The 23,716-nt window shown below is 45.0% G+C and overlaps 1 protein-coding gene across 1 annotated transcript in view; it reads right to left on the reverse strand.

Moving 5' to 3' along the window:
- The window catches only part of LOC137537038 (zinc finger protein Xfin-like), a 525,741-nt gene that overhangs the window by 60,072 nt on the left and 441,953 nt on the right, over nucleotides 1-23,716 (reverse strand). Inside the window, exons 7-14 of the mRNA XM_068259188.1 lie at nucleotides 20,073-21,908; nucleotides 9,642-9,718; nucleotides 8,470-8,589; nucleotides 8,216-8,350; nucleotides 8,010-8,130; nucleotides 7,781-7,878; nucleotides 4,891-5,035; nucleotides 24-1,036 (exon numbers count right to left, since the gene is read on the reverse strand). Coding sequence (XP_068115289.1) covers nucleotides 24-1,036; nucleotides 4,891-5,035; nucleotides 7,781-7,878; nucleotides 8,010-8,130; nucleotides 8,216-8,350; nucleotides 8,470-8,589; nucleotides 9,642-9,718; nucleotides 20,073-21,908 — 3,545 coding nt within the window. The remainder of the gene's footprint in view (nucleotides 1-23; nucleotides 1,037-4,890; nucleotides 5,036-7,780; nucleotides 7,879-8,009; nucleotides 8,131-8,215; nucleotides 8,351-8,469; nucleotides 8,590-9,641; nucleotides 9,719-20,072; nucleotides 21,909-23,716) is intronic.

A 23,716-nucleotide genomic window follows, 5' to 3' on the forward strand; every position in this document is an offset into this window, starting at 1 on the left:
CTCTTAGTCTAATAGCAATCAGTGTGTGACAGGTGAGGTGGGAGGGATGGAGGGGCGCACTTTGGTGTCTCAGCCTTGGGTGCTGGAGGACCTTGTACCGGCTCTGCATCAGTGTGAGATCTCTCATGTCTGACAAGGTCTGACTTCTGAACAAAACATTTCCCACACTCAGTACAGGAATAAGGCTTCTCACCATTGTGAGATCTCTCATGTACAACAAGGTTTGATTTTGTGATAAAACATTTGCCACACTCAGTACATGAATAAGGCTTCTCACCAGTGTGACATCTCTCATGTACGACAAGGTTTGATTTTGTATTAAAACATTTCCCACAGTCAGCACATGGATAGGGCTTCTCACCTGCATGGAATCTCTCATGTCTGACAAGATGTGATTTCTGGCCAAAACATTTCCCACACTCAGCACATGAATAGGGCTTCTCACCAGTGTGAGATCTCTTATGTGCGACAAGAACAGATTTAGCTCTAAAACATTTCCCACACTCAGCACACGAAAAGGGCTTCTCACCAGTGTGAGATCTTTCATGTATGACAAGCTCTGATTTCTGTATAAAACACTTCCCACAGTCAGTACATGAATAGGGCTTCTCACCAGTGTGAAATCTTTCATGTACGTCAAGGTTTGATTTTGTAATAAAACATTTCCCACAATCAGCACATGCAAAGGGCTTCTCACTACTGTGAGATCTCTCATGTCTGACAAGATGTGATCTCTGCCCAAAACATTTCCCACACTCAGCACATGAATAGGGCTTCTCACCAGTGTGAGAACTTTCATTTGCGATAAGCTCTGATTTCTGTACAAAACATTTCCCACCTGCAGAAAAGGAATTAGATTCTCTTGCAGTTAGAGAGCTGCGGTGGGTATGAGACAGGTGAGGGGAGTCTGGGGGAATATTTGGGGTAACCAGGATATCTGCAGGAGACTCTTGTCCAATGACATTATCATCCGTTGTACAGTCTGTGGATACAGAGAGATGAGTCTCTGAGAGGTTCCTGATGCCAGGACTCCGCCCTGCAAATAGAGAAACATCATCACTTCCGGTTAGAGAATTCTGAGGAGAGGAACAATTATCATTAGGGATGGCCAGTAAGCTAATAATTCCAAGTTGAGGCAAAGTTTATGCAGATTGAAAATGGACTAGATGCAGCAGCTGCACAGCCTTGCATATAATCAGCATACAATTTGCACCATCTCAGAGTTATTGGCATGTCACTGACCAACACTAGTTATCAGCCTGACAGGGAACTGCAGAAGGTAGTGCTCATTACAGGTGGCCAATCACATGACAAGAACTTTGGATTAACCTTTCAGCAGCCACATAAAGTAAAACTTTATGCTGCAGGGCCAAATTTTTCCTGCAACTGGGGAAGTAGGCCTTTCCCAGCCTGGCAGGCTATACAGAGTGGCGGGCAAGCAGCTGCTATAGTTACCTTTCTGGATGCCTGGATTGGCTTCTCCTCCCCCCCCCCCCCACCCCCACAGCAGCAGTGCTGAACTTCCAACATATCTTCTGGGTCCTGATCACATGACACGACTTGATTGTGATCCATGGGATGATGTCGGTGTTGCAGCACCACTCAGTGGTGGAATAGGAGGATGGAAGAGTTTCTTCCACCACAGAGTGGCGCTGTAATGCTAACATGTCATGTGATCAGGACCCAGTGGAAATGTTGGAAGTTCAGCACCGCTGCCGTGGAAGGGGGGGGGGGGGGGAGTGAGGAAAAGTCGATACAGGCATCCAGACAGGTAACTATAACAGCTCACTGACCGCTCTGCATGGCAGCCATGTTTAGCTGGCCTACACTGCCCTGCAATAAGTTTTCTCAAACAAGACAACTCGCCCATGGCTGTTAAAAGGTTAATAAAAGACATAGGTAATCAGCACCCTCCAGTGCTTTCCTCAGTCACCATTGTAACCACAATAATTAAGGCTAAACAATGCTTTGTCCTTATATTGCCACACAGCCCGGGAAGGCAAATCCCAGTAAAATCTATAATAATGATGATCCTCAGGTGTTGATGAGCGGAGGTGACCAGCGATACGCATTGGTGGGGCCTGGGAGATGGACTCATAATGACAGCTCTGAGACCCTTGGCTGCATGTGGTCCCAGAACATGGACTGTTTACTGTACAAAGTGCTGTTCCAAGTCACTGCATGTGAGCGTCATTCTTTCTATCTCCATTAATAAAAGGTGGTTTTACACTATGTGGGCTTGTTTTGAGATTAGAGAAATGTGGATATGAAATCTTGCAGTGCTAAGGTATATGAGGGGCAGATCTGGAGTATGAGACATACATTTATTTCTGCCATTGTTCTGGTGAGCAGTTTGTGTTATCCCCGTGTAGTCGGCTGTGGCACTTCATTGTAGTGGCTGGATGGTGTACTGGTAAAGGGCTCTGCCTTTGACACAGGTGACCTGGGTTTGAATCTCAGCTCCTCCAGTTCAGTAAGCCAGCCTTGGGCTAGACTCCCTATCACTGCTACTGCCTACTGAGCACCCTAGTGGCTGCAGCTCAAGCAGAGAAAAGTACAATAAAAATGTGATTTATATTGTTGTCTTTATTGGCACTATAGTTGGCTGCAGTTGGTGCGCAGTGGTCAGTACTATTGTGGGCAGAGCTATTAGTCACTCCTGGGTGTCGCTGATGGCTCCTCCCAATCTACAACATTCTGCACCATCATTTGTTTACATTTCCAGTTTCCCACTTGAGGATTAACAACAGTGGGATTCTGCAGCAACATTCTGTACAACAGATGGTTACAAGGAATCAGCTGCACTGCATCATAATGGTTGAGTTTACTGGTATTTGCCTGCAAGAAAGTTGCATTATCCTTATATACACGCCAGGAATTATCCTGATATACACACCGGGACTCAGTCGCAATAAAAGGTGGAAGAGCTCTATGCACAGCTATGCAAAAAAGGCACAAGGAAAAATGGCTGCATAATAAAGGTAACAGAATATCAGTAAGTTAACATACTTTCTAAGACGTTCCATAATATAAGATGCACCTACGTTTAACCAGGAAAAAATATATATTAAACCTGGTGTGTCCATGGTCCAGGAGCGTCTTGTAGGTGTTCTCCCCCAATGACTGTGTCCTGATGTGTTCCATGTGTTCTCCTCTGTCCCCAGTGTGTCCCCTTCTTTCTCCAGTGTGTTTCCTTCTGTCACCAGTGTGTCCCCTTCTGCCTCCAGTGCGTCCCATCCTGTCCCTCGTGTCCACAGTGTGTCTGTGAGAGAACGCGGAAAAGCCGCCGCATATAACAACAGTAAGGCGGCTGGTTCCGCGTCCAGCGCAGCGGTTTGCACGCGGCAACGTGTGTCTGGTGTGTCTGAGTCTGTTAGAGCACACAGACTTAGGAATACGCGCGCGCGCTGAGAGGCAGAACTCTTATACTGGGCAAGGAGAGATCAGCTGATCACGCTGATCAGCTGACTCCAGAGCAGGTTACTATTGGTTGATCAATTAGGGGTGGTGCCCGGAGAGCACTACTCCATATATAGTCACTGCTGGCCAGTCTCAAGTTGTCTGCCGTTGCGATCACTACGTGGAAGCACTCAGACCTTTGTCAGATCCAACAGTGTGTTTGAACCAGGTGGACCTGGGAATTCACACTGAGCCAGATTACTTGTACTGTTATTCTGTTTATGCTTAGGCTAGTTTCAGGGTGTAGAGACCAAGGACCTCACACCCAGACTAGGCATTGTTGATATCTGTTATGACTTACTGCTTTCCTGACTATCCCTCTGATCTCTGATTCGGTACCTCGCATATCTGATATTCCATTGCCAGACCCAGCTTGCCTTGGATGCCGAATCAGCCTTTTGTCTTTGTACTTTATCTGTCCGTGTGTTGCCGACCTGGCGTGCCCGACCTCGAGAGCTATCTCTCCTCTTAAGAGATAAGTCTCCAGATCAGATAGTGACATCCACCTTCAGGTGTCACTCACTCTCTGGTCCTTCCCATCTTCAGCCTGACTCCACCCCTTGGAGAGTCTCAGGCTGCTGGAAGGTTCCTGTGCCCTCAAGAGCAGTATTCCGTTACTGCCTATGATCACCTGCTCAGCAGGTGCATTACTCAAAGTACTACTGTTACACCAAACACTCACATACCTATAGGTGTCCAGAGGTTAGCAATATATCTGTATTATCGGTGATTCTGCAGATCATCAATAATCAGGTATATATCTGCATTCTTGGTGATACTGCAGATCACCAATAATCAGATTCTCTCTGCGTGCTGACACCAATCGTTACAGTGTCTAAGTTTGCCCTCTGCTCCCCCCATGTGTCTCTCGCTCCCCGTGTATACTCCACTGCCCCCTGTCTATAATCAGCAGACGCGTCAGCACCGGCTCACCTCATCCATGGCTCCCACGGTGACAGCAGCCTCTCCTGCACGACTCCCCTAGTATTAGCTTCTGCTGAAGATGCGATTATCAGAAGCTGGCACTAGCGGGAGCTGTGAAGGAGAGATCTGCTGTCACTGTGGGAGCTGTAGATGAGGTGTACCAGTGCTGCCGTTTCTGCTAATTATACACGGGGCCAGAGGAGCATACATGAGGGAGCTGGAGACATGGGAGGGAGGGGAGGAGCATAAACAGGGCAGCAGAATACACATGGGGGTGACGGAAACACAGGGGGGGGGGGGACAATGCAGGGAGTCCCCAATGTTGCGGCGGGTCAGCAGTTCGTATCGTCGGGCGTTCGTAAGTTGGGGAATCACTGTGCTTGGAATATAAGATGCAGGGATTTTTTCTCCCAGTTTTTTTTGAGGAGAAAAGGTGCATCTCATATGCCGAAAAATATGGTGTTAGTCAGTTTGCAAAGTCTTGGATATCTAATATTTATCACTCACCAATGCTCGTTTCTGCAATAATATCTTCCTCCTTATATGTCCTCATCATGTCACCCTCCTCCAGAGACTGCTGATCACCCCACACATACGGCTCTTCTTCTTCTTCCTCTTTAACCACAACATTTACATGTATCAGTTCTCCACCCTAAGTGCAGAAAACGAGATATTATTTATTATTGCTATTTAAGAGAGGAAAATCCCTTTCATGCATGCACCATGCCAACAAATAAACATAAATAAATATACAGGAAGGATTGGCTCTTGGGTGCATGCTAAAAAACAGTCCTTTATTATAGCAAAAACATCTAATAAATCTTATACCGTACAACATTACAATGGTTATATGACATGCAGGATAGCAGAGAGTTGCAAGCAAAAGTTGCTGGCAACTCTCTGCTATCCTGCATGTCATATAACCATCGCAATCTTGCAACTGCATTGGCATCTTGCTTTCATATTCTTCAACCAATCTACGGCTGGGATTGTTTTGATGACATTAACTTTTTCAACCTGCCAATTTGAACGACATTTTGTCTGCACATTTGCTGTCAATCTGCAAGTGGGATTGATTACATGAGTTTCAGCTTATATTCCTCTCCTAGTAGATCTGGTTGTATTTTCCCTACATATGCTTCTTCATGGTAACTTCCACCAGGCTATTGTACAATAGCACCTAACTACCAGGACCTTTACCAGTGCACTTTATAACCAGGACCTTTGCCAGAGCGGAGGACTGCAGCCTCCTTAATAGGGGTGTGGGTAGTTATGGTGATTCGCTTTTCTGGTTTTAAATACAATTCTTGTGTATGTGATTATATGTTGTACGGTATAAGATTTATTAGATGGTTTTGATATAATAAAGGACTGTTTTTTTGCATGCACTTAGGAGCCAATGTTTCTTGTATATTTATTCGAGATATTATTTAGATTGTGAGCACAGATGTAACACAGTATTCCCAAAACAACTCCTGCATCTGAAAAAGCTTGCCCAAATTCCTATAACACACATACATCCAATAAAATGCATGCACCAGCCAACAGATAATTTAGGGCGTGCAAAATATATTTAGAACAATGCAAGCAGTGGGTGTTTTCACTCACCTCCCAGAGGATCCCGACATTCTTCTTCCTCTCCACTGAGGCTCTGCACCCCTCTGGTGAGATTGCCATCTGTCATCATGACAACAGACAGCAATCGCACTATAGGGTTACAGCACCACCCAGAGGACGGAGGAAAAACTGCAGCGCTGGATCCCAGGGTGGTGAGTAAGTGCTGGGCTGCTGCAGATCTCCCTAGCAGCAGGATTTTTTTTCCTGGTTTTAGGGTCTAAAAGCATGCAAAAAAATTGCACCGCTCCTTGTCCCTCAAATCCGGAAAGCATTGTAGCGCCAAGAAGGGTTAATTGCACGTGAAATGCTGCAATAACTACATCCATCTATCAGCTTGGAACTGTATGCCATTGTTTGACATCTGCTGGCTATCATCTGCACTATATACGTTTCTTCAGCCGGGTTTGTTTCCCACGTATGTATCTATGCTGCGTTCTTTCACTCATATGCATACTAATTACCTGAACAGCTGTTTAATTTGTTAGAATTACATGCAACAGTTGATACTCCACCATCCTAAAATTCTGGACTGCAATTGGGATCAATGTCAACTTCCTTTTCATCAACTTTCCAGTCATTCTTTATGGACTAATTTAGGCATAGCAATATTTTGGGCTACATCATGTGCAGTTTCAAGTCTATCTAAATTTCATAGGCTCCACTTTGATGGGGACTGCAGCCTCAAGGGTTATTCCTTTCTCCTGTTACGCAGGACCAATAGCAACACTAACAGAAATGTTTAATTCTAGCATATGTTTGTCCTTTAAGTATATTTCACAAAAAGGAGAAAAGACTTGGCAGGCACTCTAGGATAAAACTGTAGTCTTTAATTGCTGTTCCATACACATGTCAAATTGCTGCAAAGCGTCAGCCGTCAAAATCACTTCTATGCATCAAGCAAACGTGACCATATCTATCCATCAGCACATATGAAAGCTTGCAAGCACAGAGCCAAGTTAGAAAAACATGCGAGGAGCAAGAGAAAAGCAGTGCAGGCTACTTGCGTTATTGTGGACATGCGGTAGCAGGCATAGGTGAAGACAGAAGCATGGATGCGCTTAGGGATACTCCAGGTTTGCTGCCCTTACAGCCGTTTCGCCCTTACTTGCTTCGGGCCTCATCAGAGGGGCAAGATAGCACGCCTAGGGTCCCGGTAGTGTAGACCAAGCGGGTCCCTCCGGATCGTCCGTGTGGTGCGCGTCGTTGGCTTCTAGTGTATTGAGGGACGGCGTCCTCCGCCTATTTAGGCGTAACGCCGTCACTCGGACACTCCCTCACATCCGCCGACGTCATCCTGGCTTCCCATCACGCTCCGGTGGTAACCAAGTTACCACTCTGCGTGATTTCCACCTCGGATGTATGCGCAATGTGGCCATCTTGTGGCCAACAACCTAACTACCCGGAAAAAATTAATGCTTCTGTGTGTCTCCACCATAACCTGCTAACAAAAAGGGAACAGAAGAGACAAATAAGTGTTAGAAAGGAGACCAATTGGTGCAAGAGAGGAACCTTCACCCTTATCTATCCCTACACCTGGCTAGCAATTCACATTACCTATCCTTTAAGTATATGTGTGGTTTTTAGGTCAGTAATATTATTGACTTTTCACTTTTAACTTGTGTATTTTTTTTTATAAATAAATAAAGTTACCGTAATACGTTTGTATGCACCCAAGAGCCAATTTTCCTGTGTTCTTCTGTCTTCTGAACATGGATAATAGCATACAGAAGGGAACAGTGTCACACAGTTTGAGACTCTAATGACCACCAGTTCCACCTACCTGATAATGGAGGGGGATGGTGGGGTATTCCTGTGGACAATCCCTGGAATTAAGTGGACCTGTACATCTCTCTGGTGGGTATCTGATAATGGATCCATCTGTAGGAAATACACACTGACTGAAAACATTGTCTCGAATTGTTTATCAGCGGATGTGGTGGGGTGGGGGAGGGGGAATCTATGTGGACACGCCATTCTGTTTTTTTCTTTACAAGAAAATATCATCTTACCCGGTGATGTGAGGGGCGGCTGATTCTCCATCCTGGTGTCCTTGTAGAGGTTCTTGCGTCCTAAATACTGCCACTCCTCCATGGAGGAACAGACAGTGACATCCTGACTTCTCATAGGAACCTGGCACACACAATGATACAGTCACAACCCAGATACACCCCATGCTGTTACTGGATAATATCTCATAATTCCCTACACCGCTCACCTCTCCTGTCAGCAGCTCCATCATCTTCCTAATGACTTCTAGAAGCTCCTGCCTCTTAAATCTCTCAGATACAAGAGAATGAGATGGGGGCACCATGATGGTCACATGATCACCAGACTTCACTGGAGAATAACTCTGTATACAGACACCAATAATATTACACAACCTCCCAGAATCCTCCTCACCTCAACAGACAGGTGTATGATTTATAGAGAAAAGAGTGACATCATGTGACATACTAGAATCCTACTCACCTCTCCAGTCAGCAGATAGATGATCTCCAGGGTGAGATTGAACATCCTCTCAGTTATGTGACTCAGGTCCTCATCCATCCTCAGTGATGTGGTCATGTGATCTGTACAGGATGCTGCTGCCTTTTGATTGATGATAAGGGGAGTATAATCTAGGCTGTTCAGTTGTCAGTGTTAAACTATCAATACAGGACCCCCCCTCCCCCCAGTGCTGTCACTTGTAGGTGGTAGGGCCATGCAGAGTATAACAGGAAAGCATAAAAAAGTTGGTTTCTAGCTACCTGTGCACTATACTCACAGTCCTGTCCTGCCTCTCCAGCGCTGTTAATACAGCACAGATTTGGGTGCAGCCGGCGCCAAGATAGGCCTTAATAGGAAATACGGCTATAGCAAGGCTCAGAGAGTAACTTGGGCGCCATCAAAAGACGGAGCTCAAATTACTTTTAAAACACTAATTTGGCTCGATGGAAATGTTGGGGGACACAGGGAGGACATGGCTAAAATGGGAAAAAATTGCATTACTGGGGTGGGGGTACATTACATACTGAAGGATTATGACCATGCTGGGGAAACAGGGTGGGGCATGGCTATAATGGGATAGAAATGGCATCACTGATGTGGAGGGACATAACATACTGGAGGATAATGGCAATGCTGGGGGACATGTCTATATTGGGGAATAAATGGCATAACTGAGGTGGGGGACATTACTTACTGGAGGATAATGGCAATGTTGGGGGACACAGGGAGGACATGTCTATACTGGGAAAAAATGGGACATTATCTGCTGTCTCTTGTATGGCAATTACTTCAAGGGGGATGATCAGGATAGTGACAGGTGCACTATGGTCTCCTCTGTAACTAAGTATTATCATCCCCACCTCTGCTCTGCTCAATATATAACAACAATCACACAATTACCTCTTTCAACGACGTCCTCCTCCAATTCCTGCAACTTCTATTCGTGCTGTAACATCACATCCTGTCTGTGGCTTTATTACTTCCTGACTGTGCGTTCCACCTGGGAGAGGAGATGTCTCCATCTTGTGGTGAAAAGGCAAACTTCAGCCTCTGGTTGTGAAATTACATGCAGTCGGCCTTATAAAAGTACAGTAGCTATACACTTATACTTCAAAGAAACCAGAGACGGACATATCTAAAGTTTTGATACTTACCTGGAGCTTCCTCCAGCCCCATAAGCAGAAGACCATGACTGGCATGACTGAGCCAGTTACCAGGGCTGAATGGCAGACTGTGGGAGGACGGTGAGGGACTCACACATGATTATGGGGCTGGAGGAAGCCCTGGGCAAGTATCACATTTTAGTTATATCCATCTCTGGTACACTTTCTTTGAAGTGTACTAAAGATCAAAGATTATCCTGCATTTATACTACTACTAGTATAGTATAAACACAGGATCAGGAGGACTGCCTGGCAACTGGTATTGTTTTAAAGGAAATAAATATGGCAGCCTCCATATCTCTCTCACCTCGGGTTCCCTTTAAAACTTACCTCGCAATTTTTTGAGATAAGAAAGAGGGACTCTAAGACACACCCCTAACCAGTGCCCTCAGTAATAAAGTTGGCCCTAGACTACGATGGCCATATGACTATGGTAAGGATTAGATTTAGAGCTCCTCCGAGGGACTGTTAGTGACAAGACTGTAGAAATACTAAATAATAATAATAATTTGAAAAAAGGAGGTTGATATGAACTTGCCTCCTCTCAGGGAAAACACTGAATAAATAACTCTCATGAAATGAAATGCGTTTCTCAGGACTAGGTTCCAGCTTCATCAGGCAAAAATCCAGAGCAAAATCTCAAAAAGAGCCATAAGCAAGACCAGTGCCTCAGTGAGAGTTATTTTTTGGAACATTAAAGCTGAATATCAAACATCGTCTGTGACTGCTTTCCCTGAGAAGTGGTAAGTTCATACTCCCCTCTTCTATATAAACTGTTATATATATATATATATATATATATATATATATATATATATATATATATATATATATACGCATCTATGAAACGCGTGGCAGTGTTTTACCACCCTGAGTGGTGGGTTTTGTCCTATCCTGCGGAGAGTGACAGTTTAACACAAATGGGGTCTGGTATATTATCCCCACCTGCCTGCTGTGTGGCCACTGCTGTTGTGAGTATAATTGTTCACATCTATCTCCCTCCTGTGGCCAAGTAGCATACTACACTATATTGGCTCTCATGCTCTTCCCACATTCCCCTCCCTTTTCTACTGTTTGGGATAGACTTATAGATTGTCACCCATTGTGGTAAAGACCTTCTCCCAGCAGAATCTAATCTGAGAGGATCTCATTCTGACTACACGGTGGATCCCAAATTGCCACACCCCCCTACCACTGGATTTTCGGGTTGTTTTACTACCGTGCACAAACAGAGCAGGTTAATATTAGCAACCGCACGCTACACACGGCCCTGTCAGCGTAGTGTGCACACTTAACTCACGCCTGATCCATCCTATTGCCGTGAAATGTGCTGGTAGTGCGACCATATTTCACTAGCGCGGCCGCTACTAACCATTGCAGTCACTCAGACATGAACCTCACGTCCGCAGCTGGTGCTGCTGTAGCCGCTGGGACGTGAGGCTCACATCTGTGCAGTCTGTGGGGTTGTGCGCGCAGTTATGTGAGCAGAAGCCCGCGATCGCAATGGTCCCGGCGTCAGTGGGTATTGGTGGCAGGGGCCAGAAGTACCCTGAGCCAATCTGTGCATGTCCACCAAGAATGATCACAGTTATTTGTTCAAAAACAAGTCGAGGAATCAGAGCAATTTTGTTTACCTGGAGTTGAAGTTGGTGGTTTCAATAAACTGAGGAGACGGATGATTTTTGAACCAAATCCATAGCCTTTGTAAAAATTAGACTAAGGAGTCGGAGCAATTTTGGGTACCTGGAGTTGGAGTTTTCATAAATTGAGGAGTCGGATGATTTTTGTACAGACTCCACAGCCCTGAAAACAATGATTATTCTCAATTGGTGCCGCCGTGCTGCCCTCCGCTCGCTAATTTCCGCCGCTCCCCCCCCCCACTGCCGATCGTTAGATTAATAAATGGTAACTTTGTTCCCATTCATTCATCTCCCCTCTAGGCCCCCTTGATCACAGGCATCAACGAGATGCCGGTGTCACTTCCGAACAGCCACCCATTACTTCCTATTTAGCGTACTTATTGTACGCGAATAGGAAATAATGCGCAAGTACATCTTGCGGCCAAATAGTAAAATTACACCTACATACATTAGGGACTAAAATGTTTTAATAAGCATGTCAAGAGGGCATAGTATTATTAAATGATTTGCCTAAAATTAGTGATGGATGTAAAACTGAAAAAAATGCACCTTTATTTCCAAATAAAATATTGTCACCATACATTGTACCAGGGAAATATCTTAAACGTTTTAATAACCAGGAGAAATGGGTATATAAAATTTGTGAGTTTTAATTATGGTAGCTGTAATATTTTAAGGCTATAATGGCTGAAAACTATGAAAAAATAATTTTTTCCCCCATTAAAATGCATTTAGAATAAAATAATACCTAGCATAACATACCACTAAAAGAAAGCCTAATTGGTGGTGAAAAAAACAAGGTATAGATAATTTTGGTGTGATAAGTAGTGATAAATTTATTGGGGACTGAATGGGAGTAACGCTGAAATGTGAAAATTCCTCACATCCATAAGGTGAAAACAACCCGCGGCTAAAATGGTTAATGAAGCCGGATTGATCAGGATGAATAGTGGATAAAATAACCTGTTTCAGCCTTTTGGACAAGGAAGGATCAGGGTCTATATAGAGAGCACTGCAGTGGATTCTTTCCCAGCTTAAAGAATAATTAGCACATCACAGAAAGAGGGAGGCAGAGAACGTTCGGCACAACAAGATTTTATTAATATTATTCTTATTTATATAGCGCCAACATATTCTGTAGAGCTGTACAACATGCAAAACATACAATGGGGAACATAGATACATGAGCAGCACACTATACAAGCAGGACAACCAGTGACTCAAATACAGATACATACAAATGATGTATAGTTTGAATAACATCACCAATACTGATAGATGTTCACTTGATAAATTGCACATAAACAACAAAAAAAAGGAAAGGGGGGGGGGGTCCCCTGATCTTGCAAGCTTACAATCTAGAGGGTAGTGGGGTGGAGACACTGGTGGAGTAGACAAAGGGGTAAGCAAATGAGGCAGGGATCTTTAGAGGACAACTGAAGCGAGAGGTCTATGGAAGCTGCCATACAGGTAGTCCTCGGTTAAAGAACGAGATAGGGACTGTAGGCTCGTTCTTAACCTGAATCCGTCCTTAAGTCGAGACAGTGTAACAGCGAGCGCCGGATTGCGGCAATTTAAATGTTCTTAAGTACATTTACATTGATCTAAAGATGCCATGTGTGTGTGGGGAGGTGAGTAGATACATATCGCACACCTCCCATGTCCTGGCGTCACCCTCTGCATAAAAACCCTCCGTCTCGCTAAACAAATCCGCGCCCTCTGACCCGGCTACTGTACTGCGCTACGCATGCGCAGTATGCCAGGTGGCCTGCGTCAGAGTGCGCGGATCTGTTTAGCGAGACGGAGGGTTTTTATGCAGAGGGTGACGCCAGGACATGGGAGGTGTGCGATATGTATCTACTCACCTCCCCACACACACATGGCGTCTTTAGATCAATATAAATGTACCTAAAAACATTTAAATCACCGCAATCCGGCGGTCGCGGTGACGTCATCAACAGGGCAGAGCTATTGGCGGGGCGTTCATAAAGCGGGCGTTCGTAACCCGAGGACTACCGGTATTTATTAATTTTTAAGCAATACCAGCTGACTGGCTATCCTGCTGATCCCCTGACTCTAATACTTTTAGCCATAGACCCTGAACAAGCATGCAGCAGATCAGGTGTTTCTGACATTGTCAGATCTGACAAGATTAGCTGCATGCTAATTTCTGGCGTTATTCAGACACTACTGCAGCATTTAAAAGGCAATAAACATGGCAACCTTCCTATTCTTGTCCATACACAATCATTTGATTCCGGACTCAACCCTTGCGCGAACAATCTTCAGAATTTATTGTAATAATGTATGCGGTTATACTGCAGACAAAAAAGCACAACGCTTCGGGCTACATGCCCTTTCTCAAGTGCTTAACCATCTGAACAAACTTAGACCTTCATATAAAAACACACACATATTGACACACCCCTCCAAAGCATTAAGGGGCAGGCACAAAACTTTTCCAGGAAAAGTTTTGTGCCTGCCCCTTAATGCTTTGGAGGGGTGTTTGATTGATTGTGTATGGACTGGATTATGATTGGAGGCTTGATGGACCTCCTACGATGATCTGTGACTCCCCGAGATTAACAGAGTGATTCCTGAGGTCTGTGGACAACCCCCGTTGTGTTTGTTAACCTTCCTATTCTTCTCACCTTAGTTGTCTAAGTTCTAAGTATAGCAAATTATAAGATTTTAAAGACAATCTGAAGCTAACCCCCCCCCCTCAAAAAAAAAACAGATACTTACTCTGGATCCTAATAAGCCTTCCTGTTCCTCTCATGGTCCCCGCAATTCACCGATGGCTTGCCGTTCAAATCTCCCGCCGTGGGAGACTTTTTAAGTGTTTAAAAGGGCCTGAGTGCCCCCGAAGATAGGTGGCTACATATTGTGCATGTGCAAGAGAGCGTGCTCATGCATGCGCAGTATGAAGTGGCCCTCAGGCTCCCAAACACTTCCAAAACCTCTGACAGCAGCAGTGAGCAGTATGTGACCAAAGAGAGACTGTTAGTGGGGGAGCCAGTGGTAGAACAGAGGGACCAGGACAGGAACGAGAAGGCTCTATAGGACCCAGAGTCTTCCCTCTCCTTAGGTATATGGTTTTTGTTTTGTTGTATTTTTGGGGGGCTGCAGACTCTCTTTAAGGTTTTAGTGGGATACTTAACTCTTAAATAAAAAAAAAATCAGTTTTACTCACCTGGGACCTCTACCAGGCATACATTTGAAATGGGCGCCGATAGACTTGGGTGCAGGATCCAGCTGTTATATGGCTGATCCTGCTTCTGCACAAGTCCGGGCCATGTTAATTACTATTTCCCCTTCAGGCCGCCATGGATACTGGGGAATTAAATAATTCGGCTTCCAGCGATTGCTAGAGGCCGAATTATTGTGTTTTGCATTAGGGGACATCTCCTATTCCCCTCTGTCACAATTTCGCCACTCCCCGCCACCTTAAAAGTAGTCAAAAACAGTTTTAAAAAGTTTGTTTATAAACAAACAAAATGGCCACCAAAACAGGAAGTATGTTGATGTATAGTATGTCCACACATAGAAAATAAATCCATACACAAGCAGGCTGTATACAGCCTTCCTTTTGAATCTCAAGAGATCATTTTTGCGTTTACCTTCTGACCCCCTGCAGCTCTCATCCACTGAATAGTGACAGGCTGCAGACAGCTCTGCCCCTGTCTGTAATTCCTCAGTATGTGTCAGCCCAGTTCCTTTCACAGCCTAAAGGCCCATACACATGTCCGTTTTTTGCGAACGACGGGTCGTTTGAACGACCAGTCGTTCGCCCGCTAAATCGGGCGTATGTACAGACTGTCGTTCGCGTGATAAGAGTGAGTTTGAACGATCCGCCGGGCGGATCGCTCAAACTCACTCTTATCAAGTGAACGACAGTCTGTACACATGCACGATTTAGGGGGCGAACGACTGAACGACGGGTCGTTCAAATGACCCCTTCGTTCGCAAAACACGGACGTGTGTATGGGCCTTCACAGAGGAGGATTTTTATCCAGCTCTCTTATCTCACTGATAAGAGAGCAGAGAGGCTGCTGGCTTATGTAAATAACACACACACTGGAGTGTGCAGAGGGGCCTGGAGGGGTGTGTGCATACCAGATCAGCACGGAAGAGTTGGCAGCCTTCCAGACACCGGGCGACAAGTCCGACAGGGGAAAGATACATTGATTTTATACAGAGATGGTGATAGTAGAAAGTGCTGCAGTAAGCTAGAGCACATTACAATAGGTTTAGGAACTTGCAGGATGGTAGAAAAAAGGATGACATTTTTGTTACAGAGTCTCTCGCACTGCTTCATTCTACCAGCCCCCTGCAGCCACTCACAGATCCTCCGGTCCCCCAAAGACAGCTAGTTTCATTTCGCCGACAGGCCTGGCCACGCATAGACTTCTTCGCTTTCCGGTCTGCAATAGCGTCCTGCACAAGACACTATTGCAGACGGGAACGCGAAGAAGGAGATGTGTGGCCAGGTCTGTGCAGGCGCAGTGAGCCTATCGGTCGAAAACAAAACTAGCTGGCGATGGGGGACAGGAGGATCCATGAGTGACTGTAGGGGCACAGGGTGGCTGCAGGGGGCTGGTAGAAGCCCCAGGTGAGTGAAAATGATTTTTTCTTTAAAGGGGAACAGGAGTAAGAGGTATATGGAGGCTGCCATATTTATTTCCTTTTAATCAATACCAGTTGCCTGGCAGCCCTGCTGGTCTATTTCTCTGCAGTAGTATCTGAATAACACCAGAAACAAGCATGCAGCTAGTCTTGTCAGATCTGACTTTAAAATCTGAAACACCTGATCTGCTGCATGCTTGTTCAGGGGCTATGGCCAATACGTAGTATTATAGGCAGAGGATCAGCAGGGCTGCCAGGCAACTGGCATTGCTTAAAAGGAAATAAACATGGCAGCCTCCATATACCTCTCTCTTCAGTTCCCCTTTAAGGCTTAAGTATCCCTTTAAAGTGGACCTGAACTCTTGCACAGAAGAAAAACCGAGAACTGCACCCTGTATGTATTTAGAGAGTGTAGCCTGTCTAATTCCCCCTCACCTGTGACTAATCAGCACTGTAATTTGATCTTTCAGATGTGACAGATCAGGAATCTCCTCTGCCTCAGCAGAGCAGCTAATTGATAAGCACAGGATGTTAACACTAGGTCTGCTTCCATGAAAGCAGGAAGTAGACACACTGCAAATTTATTGCAGGATTTGTATCAGCTGTAACAAAGACAAACTTACTTGCGGTAAGGTCTTTTCCAGGAGTCGGAAGGACAGCAACCCTGAGACTTGTCTCCCTCCATTTCCAACTGGACAGGATACTAGTTAAAAGAATTAACATAATTGATTAGGCAGGCAGGCACACTACATAAGGCAGCATTCCCTTACCCTCATCAGTAATAAAAAAGACCACACAGAATGATGCTTCAAATAATTTTTATTAACAATACATCAGGGTGGGTAGTAAGGGTGCTGTCCTTCCGACTCCTGGAAAAGACCTTACCGCAAGTAAGTTTGTCTTTCCAGGACGTCTCAGGACAGCAACCCTGAGATGATAAACAAGACATAATTAGGGAGGGATTACAGCCTGCAAAACTCTTCTACCAAAACATAAGTCAGAGTTAGAGGTTAAATCAAGTCTATAATGCTTAACAAAGGTATTCCGTTCAAACATAATGAAAAGGTTTGCTTTACCTTAGAAATCCACCGCCTTACCGAGCAGACTAGCTCAATCAGCGGCTAAATGCGGCGAGATGTCCGCTGGGATGCACGCCGAGCCATGGAAAGCATTCTACTTCCTCCTTGGTCACGTAATGTGGAAGTCACATGTCCTCCTGTGCGCGTCCTTCAGCGGAAGCCGCTCCGGCGTGTAACACAGACTGGGGGAGAAGCCGATGCAGACATCAAGCACCCGCGCTGGCTCGCCTGACCAGCGCTGACATAGGGGACACTTGTATGCCGCGGCTCCTGAAATCTATCATGGTTGGCCAGCTCTCCCCACACAACCAGCATCCTGATGGACAGGAAAACAACTGATGAGGGTAAGGGAATGCTGCCTTATGTAGTGTGCCTGCCTGCCTAATCAATTATGTTAATTCTTTTAACTAGTATCCTGTCCAGTTGGAAATGGAGGGAGACAAGTCTCAGGGTTGCTGTCCTGAGACGTCCTGGAAATACAGGTTTTTCTTTAAATGTTATTATGCTGTTGCTTATCTTTTAGAGCAGAGAGGAAGTTCTGTGTTCAGATGCGCTTTAAGCAAAGTATAATACTGGGGAGAAGCTGTTCAGCGTACCTCATGTATATCTGTACAGGGAGGCCATCAGGGCTGGGGGACTTGTTGTTATTGGCCAGGGACAGGGTTGCGGCTTATACTTCATCTAGCGAGATACCACTGTCTATAGTGTTTTCTGCAGATCTTCCCACAGCTGGGAGACACCAGAGGCTCCAGAAAGAGATCAGTCTCAGTTTCAGTATTACTAACAGTGGATTTGTAGAGATCGGTATAAAAGGAGTGAAAGCAACCTGCAGCCTGGGAACCAGCATGTAGCATTTGTGTCACGTATGGAAATGATAGTCTGTGCCCCATCTGTACCCAAATACACCAGCAGCTTAGCAGATTTATTACCTCATTCAGAGTGTTACTTCCTATAAAAGTACTGCTTCCTCTCCCCTTTATTAGACTGTTGTATCCTGTCTGTGCCCTCAGACGCTATTTCCTGTTACACTCAGGCGGTGACTGGACATTTGTTTGCTCCGTCGTCTGCACAGTAAACTCAGAGCTTTACTTAGCAGCACTGGTAGATGTTTAACCTCCTTAGCGGGAAACCCCGTGTGTGACACGGGGTAAGCCGCCGGAGGGTGCCGCTCAGGCCCTGCTGGGCCGATTTACATAATTTTATTTTTTGCTGGACGCAGCTAGCACTTTGCTAGCTGCGCCAGCACCCCGATCGCCGCCGCCCCGCGCCCAATCGCCGCTATCGGGTGCGGAGTGCGCCCCTGGCCAATCAGTGCCAGGCAGCGCCGTGGGGTGGATCGGGACTCCCAATGACGTCCCGACGGGCCATGGCGACGGGGGAAGCCCTCCAGGAAATCCCGTTCTTTGAACGGGATTTCCTGATCGGAGATCGCCGAAGGCGATCGAAGAGGGTGGGGGGATGCCGCTGAGCAGCGGCTATCATGTAGCGAGCCCTGGGCTCCACTACATGATTTAAACAAAAAAAAAATTAAAAAAGCTGCTGCGCTTCCCCCTGGCGGAATGTTTCATACCGCCAAGGGGGTTAAAGCAGACATGAACTCAGGACTTCAGCTCTGCTCTAAAAGATAAGTAACAGCATAATAAATTTTAAATAAAAACATGTCTTTCTTACAGCTGATACAAATGCTGCAATAAATCTGCAGTGTGCATGCTTCCTGCTTTCATGGAAGCAGACATAGGGTTCAAAGGTGAGGACGATGTATCTAGCCAGGGATGCAGAAGCCTGGTAATATCAGCCATGCACAATATATGGAGTGAGTCCAGTACAAACAGCAGGATCAGACATAATATCTGTAAGGATGCCGGAGGCGGGCTGTATAATCCAATCAGCAAGAGGGCAATTTGTGTTATAATAAGTGCAGAACAAGCATAGCGTCCACATGGATACATTTTAGTAGCATGGATAGAATACCCCCGTCTTTTATGGAGCAGAATGCAGACCCCACTTTAGTATGTAGAAAATCGGACTATGAATTGCCCAACTCACCCAAAGTTTGCCTTGTGCACTGCCAGTCACCAAATGTGTCTCCTGCAGACACAGCATATATCAGGGTTTATGGTCAGCCTGAAATATCAGGGAACGTTTAAACCAATCACGGAGTCTCCGAACATTCCAGGAGATCCAATTCAGGAGTTCCTCTAACATGCTATAAAGTGATCTCAATAGAACACATAACAATATACAGTAAGTACACTGACACTTTATGGGAATTCTAAAACTAAAACAATACCCCAGGGAAGTAACCCTACCCGCAGTATATAACGCAGCTAACAAAGCAATAAACCGAGGTCTTACCCCCCAAACAGAACAAGTAATCAGCCTAGGTCAGCGCTTCTCAAACCTGTCCTCCTGACCCCCCAATGGAGCATGTTTTGCAGGAAACTTCACCTATACACAGGTAGGGTAATTAGTGTCTCAGCTTGGTAAATTTCATGTAGCAGAGACACTAATTACCCTACCTGTACATAGGTGAGGTTGCCTGCAAAACATGCACTGTTGGGGAGTCACAAGGACAGGTTTGAGAAACACTGGCCTAGAATGAAATGCCTATAGAAATCAAAATGATAGAAGTAGACCCGGCACTAACTGCACATGGCTCATATGCAAAGCTATAGGTGCCAGTTACCAATACAGTGCCCAAACAACTACACCTGAGTCACAGTGTAGATAACAGTGACTATCCATAAACTGAGAACAATGTACAAAGCATCAGCAGAGTTACAAGGAAACCACAGAGGTAATACACAATAAGTAAATATACATACAGTATATTCTATATAACAAATGTGCGGCCTTAAACCAAAGGATAATCCACGCTGCTTAGAATCAAACCAGTCCAGCCTCTCCCCAGAGGCTGCACAGCACCATCCAAATCAGAAATGCTGGACTACATGGGGCTGAATCACAAAGTTTCTCTGTTCAATTATTTCACTTTACTTATTAACTCACAATTTCTCTCTCCTTTAATTACTTTACTCGTGACTCATCTTGCATTTCCCACACTCAGCAAAAATGGCTGGCAAGCTGTGATTTACGTCCAAAACATTTCCCACATGCAGCACATGAAAAGGGCTTCTCACCAGTGTGAGACCTCCCATGTCTGACAAGTTCTGATTTCTGTATAAAACATTTCCCACACTCATCACATGAAAAGGGCTTCTCGCCAGTGTGAGTTTTCCCATGCCTGATAAGTTCAGATTTCTGTATAAAACATTTCCCACACTCAGCACATGAAAAGGGTTTCTCACCAGTGTGAAATCTCCGATGTCGGACAAGTTCTGATTTCTGTATATAACATTTCCCACACTCGTCACATGAATAGGGCTTCTCACCAGTGTGACATCTCTTATGTGTGATAAGATGTGGTTTAAATCCAAAACATTTCCCACACTCATCACATGAATAGGGCTTTTCACCGGTGTGAGATCTCTTATGCGAGAGAAGATTTGATTTATATCCAAAACATTTCCCACAATCAGCACAAGAGTAGGGCTTCTCACCAGTGTGCGTTCTTTTATGTTCGATAAGTTCTGATTTCCGTAAAAAACATTTTCCACACTCAGTACATGAATAAGGCTTTTCACCCGTGTGAGATTTTTTATGTGTGACGAAGTTTGCTTTCTGCCCAAAACATTTCCCACAATCAACACATGTATAGGGCTTCTCACCAGTGTGAGATCGTTTGTGTGTGACAAGGCTTGCTTTATACCCAAAACATTTCCCACACTCAGCACATGAATAGGGCTTCTCACCAGTGTGAGTTCTCTCATGTCTGACAAGAGCTGATTTCTTAACAAAACATTTCCCACACGTGGAACAGGAATGAGACCCTCCAGCAGGGGGAGAGTTCTGATGGATATGAGGCTCCTCAGGGTTAGACAGGTGAGGGGAGTCTGGAGGAATATTTTGGGCAACCAGGAAATCTGCAGGAGACACTTGTCCAATTACATCATCATGTGTAAAACATTTCCAACGCTCTGCACTTGAATTCTCACCAGTGTGACATCTCCCATGTGTGAGAAGTTCTGATTTAAGTCCAAAACATTTCCCACACTCAGAACACGAAAAAGGCTTTTCACCAGTGTGAGATCTCTCATGACTGGCAAGACTCGTTTTATAACTAAAACATTTCCCACATTCAGCACATGAATAAGGTTTTTCACCAGTGTGATATCTTTTATGTGTGACAAGGTTTGCTTTATGCCCAAAACATTTCCCACACTGATCACATGAATAGGGCTTTTCACCAGTGTGAGATCTTTTATGTTCTAAATAGTTTGCTTTACGCCCAAAACATTTCCCACACTCAGAACATGAATAGGGCTTCTCACCAGTGTGAGATTTCTCATGACTGACAAGATTTGATTTCTGTCCAAAACATTTTCCACACTCAGCACATGAATAGGGCTTCTCACCAGTGTGAGATCTCTCATGTGTTACAAGATGTGATTTATTTCTAAAACATTTCCCACACTCAGGACATGAATAAGGCTTCTCACCCGTGTGAGATCTTCCATGTATGACAAGATGTGATTTTTGTATAAAACATTTCCCACACTCAGCACATGCATAGGGCTTCTCACTAGTGTGAGATTTCTCATGACTGACGAGAGCGGATTTCTTAACAAAACATTTCCCACATGTGGAACAGGAATAAGACCCTCCAGCAGGGGGAGAGCTGTGCTGGGTATGAGGCTCCCCAGGATTAGACAGGTGAGGTGCATTTGGGGGAATATTTGGGATAACCAGGATATCTGCAGGTGACTCTTGTCCAATGACATCATCCTCAGTTGTACAGTCTGTGGATATAGAGAGACGAGTCTTTGAGAGGTTCCTGATGCCGGGACTCCGCGCTGCAAATAAAGAAACATCATCACTTTCTGTGAAAGAATTCTGAGTGTAGGAAAATTACCATTAGGGATGGTCAGTGAGCTGCTGACAATTTTCTAAGTATATGGAGAAAAAGGAGGCACTCACTAGGCCTTTTAAACTTGCGTTTATCAAATCTCAGCAGTTACACAACATGTTTCTTGGTGACCCCCCTTCATCAGGTGGTAACCCAAAGGAGGAACATGCACAGGCTACTTGGGCCTGACCAGGCTCATGGCATAAGGTTCTCACGCTCAAGTTTAGAAATGAACCAGACGCAGCTGCTGCATAGCTTTGCATATAATTAGCATACAATTTGCACTTTATCAGACCTATTGGCATGTCACTGACCACCACTAGTTGTCAGCCTGACAAAGAACTGCAGAAGGTTGTGCTCATTACAGGCGGCAAATCACATTACAATAACTGGTTTATTAAAATATATATAGGTGATCAGCACCTGAAGTAAAATTGAAAATATAAAAAAAATGGCCTCCTGGAAGCCATATTATCATAGTCCTTTTTTTCTAGACATTACCATACATTTACTCTTATAAGACTCGTTCTCTTCACACGGTATCCCGGGTTTGGAATGTGCTACTAGGGATGATTTGTGCCGTCTTGTAGATAAGAGAGGGTGCTGTGTGAATATCACCAAACTAACCTTAAATTAAACAAGCTACTGATGAAGCAACTACCTCTAATAATAATTAACAATTAAAGGGAAGGTTCAAGCAAAAAAAAAAAATGAGATTCACTTACCTGGGGCTTCTACCAGCCCCATGTAGCCATCCTGTGCCCTTGTAGTCACTCACTGCTGCTCCAGTCCCCCGCTGGCAGCTTTCTGACCTCGGAGGTCAGGGCCACATTGCATACATTTTTACGCATTCCAGCTAGTGCAGGAACAAAAATTTACGCGTTTCACCACTAACGCGTAAAAATGTATGTGTTAATGTTCCTGCACTAGCGGGAATGTGTAAAAATGTACGCAATTTGGCCCTGACCTCCGAGGTCAGAAAGCTGCCAGCGGGGGACTGGAGCAGCAGTGAGTGACTACGAGGGCACAGGATGGCTGCATGGGGCTGGTAGAAGCCCCAGGTAAGTGAATCTCATTTTTTTTTTTTTTGCTTGGACCTTCCCTTTAAGTGACCTTATCTACTTAACTACTTAATGACATGCCAATGGGCGTGACCGCGGCGGAAGCCCCAGGACCGCCTAATGCCAATTGGCATCAAGTCCTGGGGTCGGCTATTGCAGGAGATCGCGCGCAGGATGCTCCGCCTTCAGTCTCCCAGCGGCGATCGCCGCTCAGAGACTGTAAGATGGTGAAACCGCTGTCTTTTTACTTAGTACAGCGATGCGATCCATGATGACACGGCTGTCCCCCTGAGGCACAAGAAAGTGATCACCTCTTATAGGCTTCAGCCTATGACAGCCGATCACCGTGATTGGCTGGAGGGGGGGACGTGTATTAAAGAAAAAATACAATAAATATTTGTAAAAAAAAAAAAAAAAGAAATAAACTGGGGGCGATTGGACCCCACCGTCAGAAATCTCTGTTGGTGGGGAGAAAGAGGGGCGGGGGGGGGGAATCACTAATGTGCTGTGTACTCTGCAGCTTGGCCTTAAAGCTGCAGTGGTCTATTTTGAAAAAAAAACAGCCTGGTCTTTAGGATGTTTAGCACTGTGGTCCTCAATTGGTTAAAGTGGAATGAAGCCCAGCATTTCTTCTTTGCTCTATAAGATTATTTACAGCATATAATATACTAACACAATGTTTTTTTTAGCAGAA

This window comes from Hyperolius riggenbachi, chromosome 10, assembly GCF_040937935.1.
Source record: "Hyperolius riggenbachi isolate aHypRig1 chromosome 10, aHypRig1.pri, whole genome shotgun sequence".
Classification (NCBI taxonomy): Eukaryota; Metazoa; Chordata; class Amphibia; order Anura; family Hyperoliidae; genus Hyperolius; species Hyperolius riggenbachi.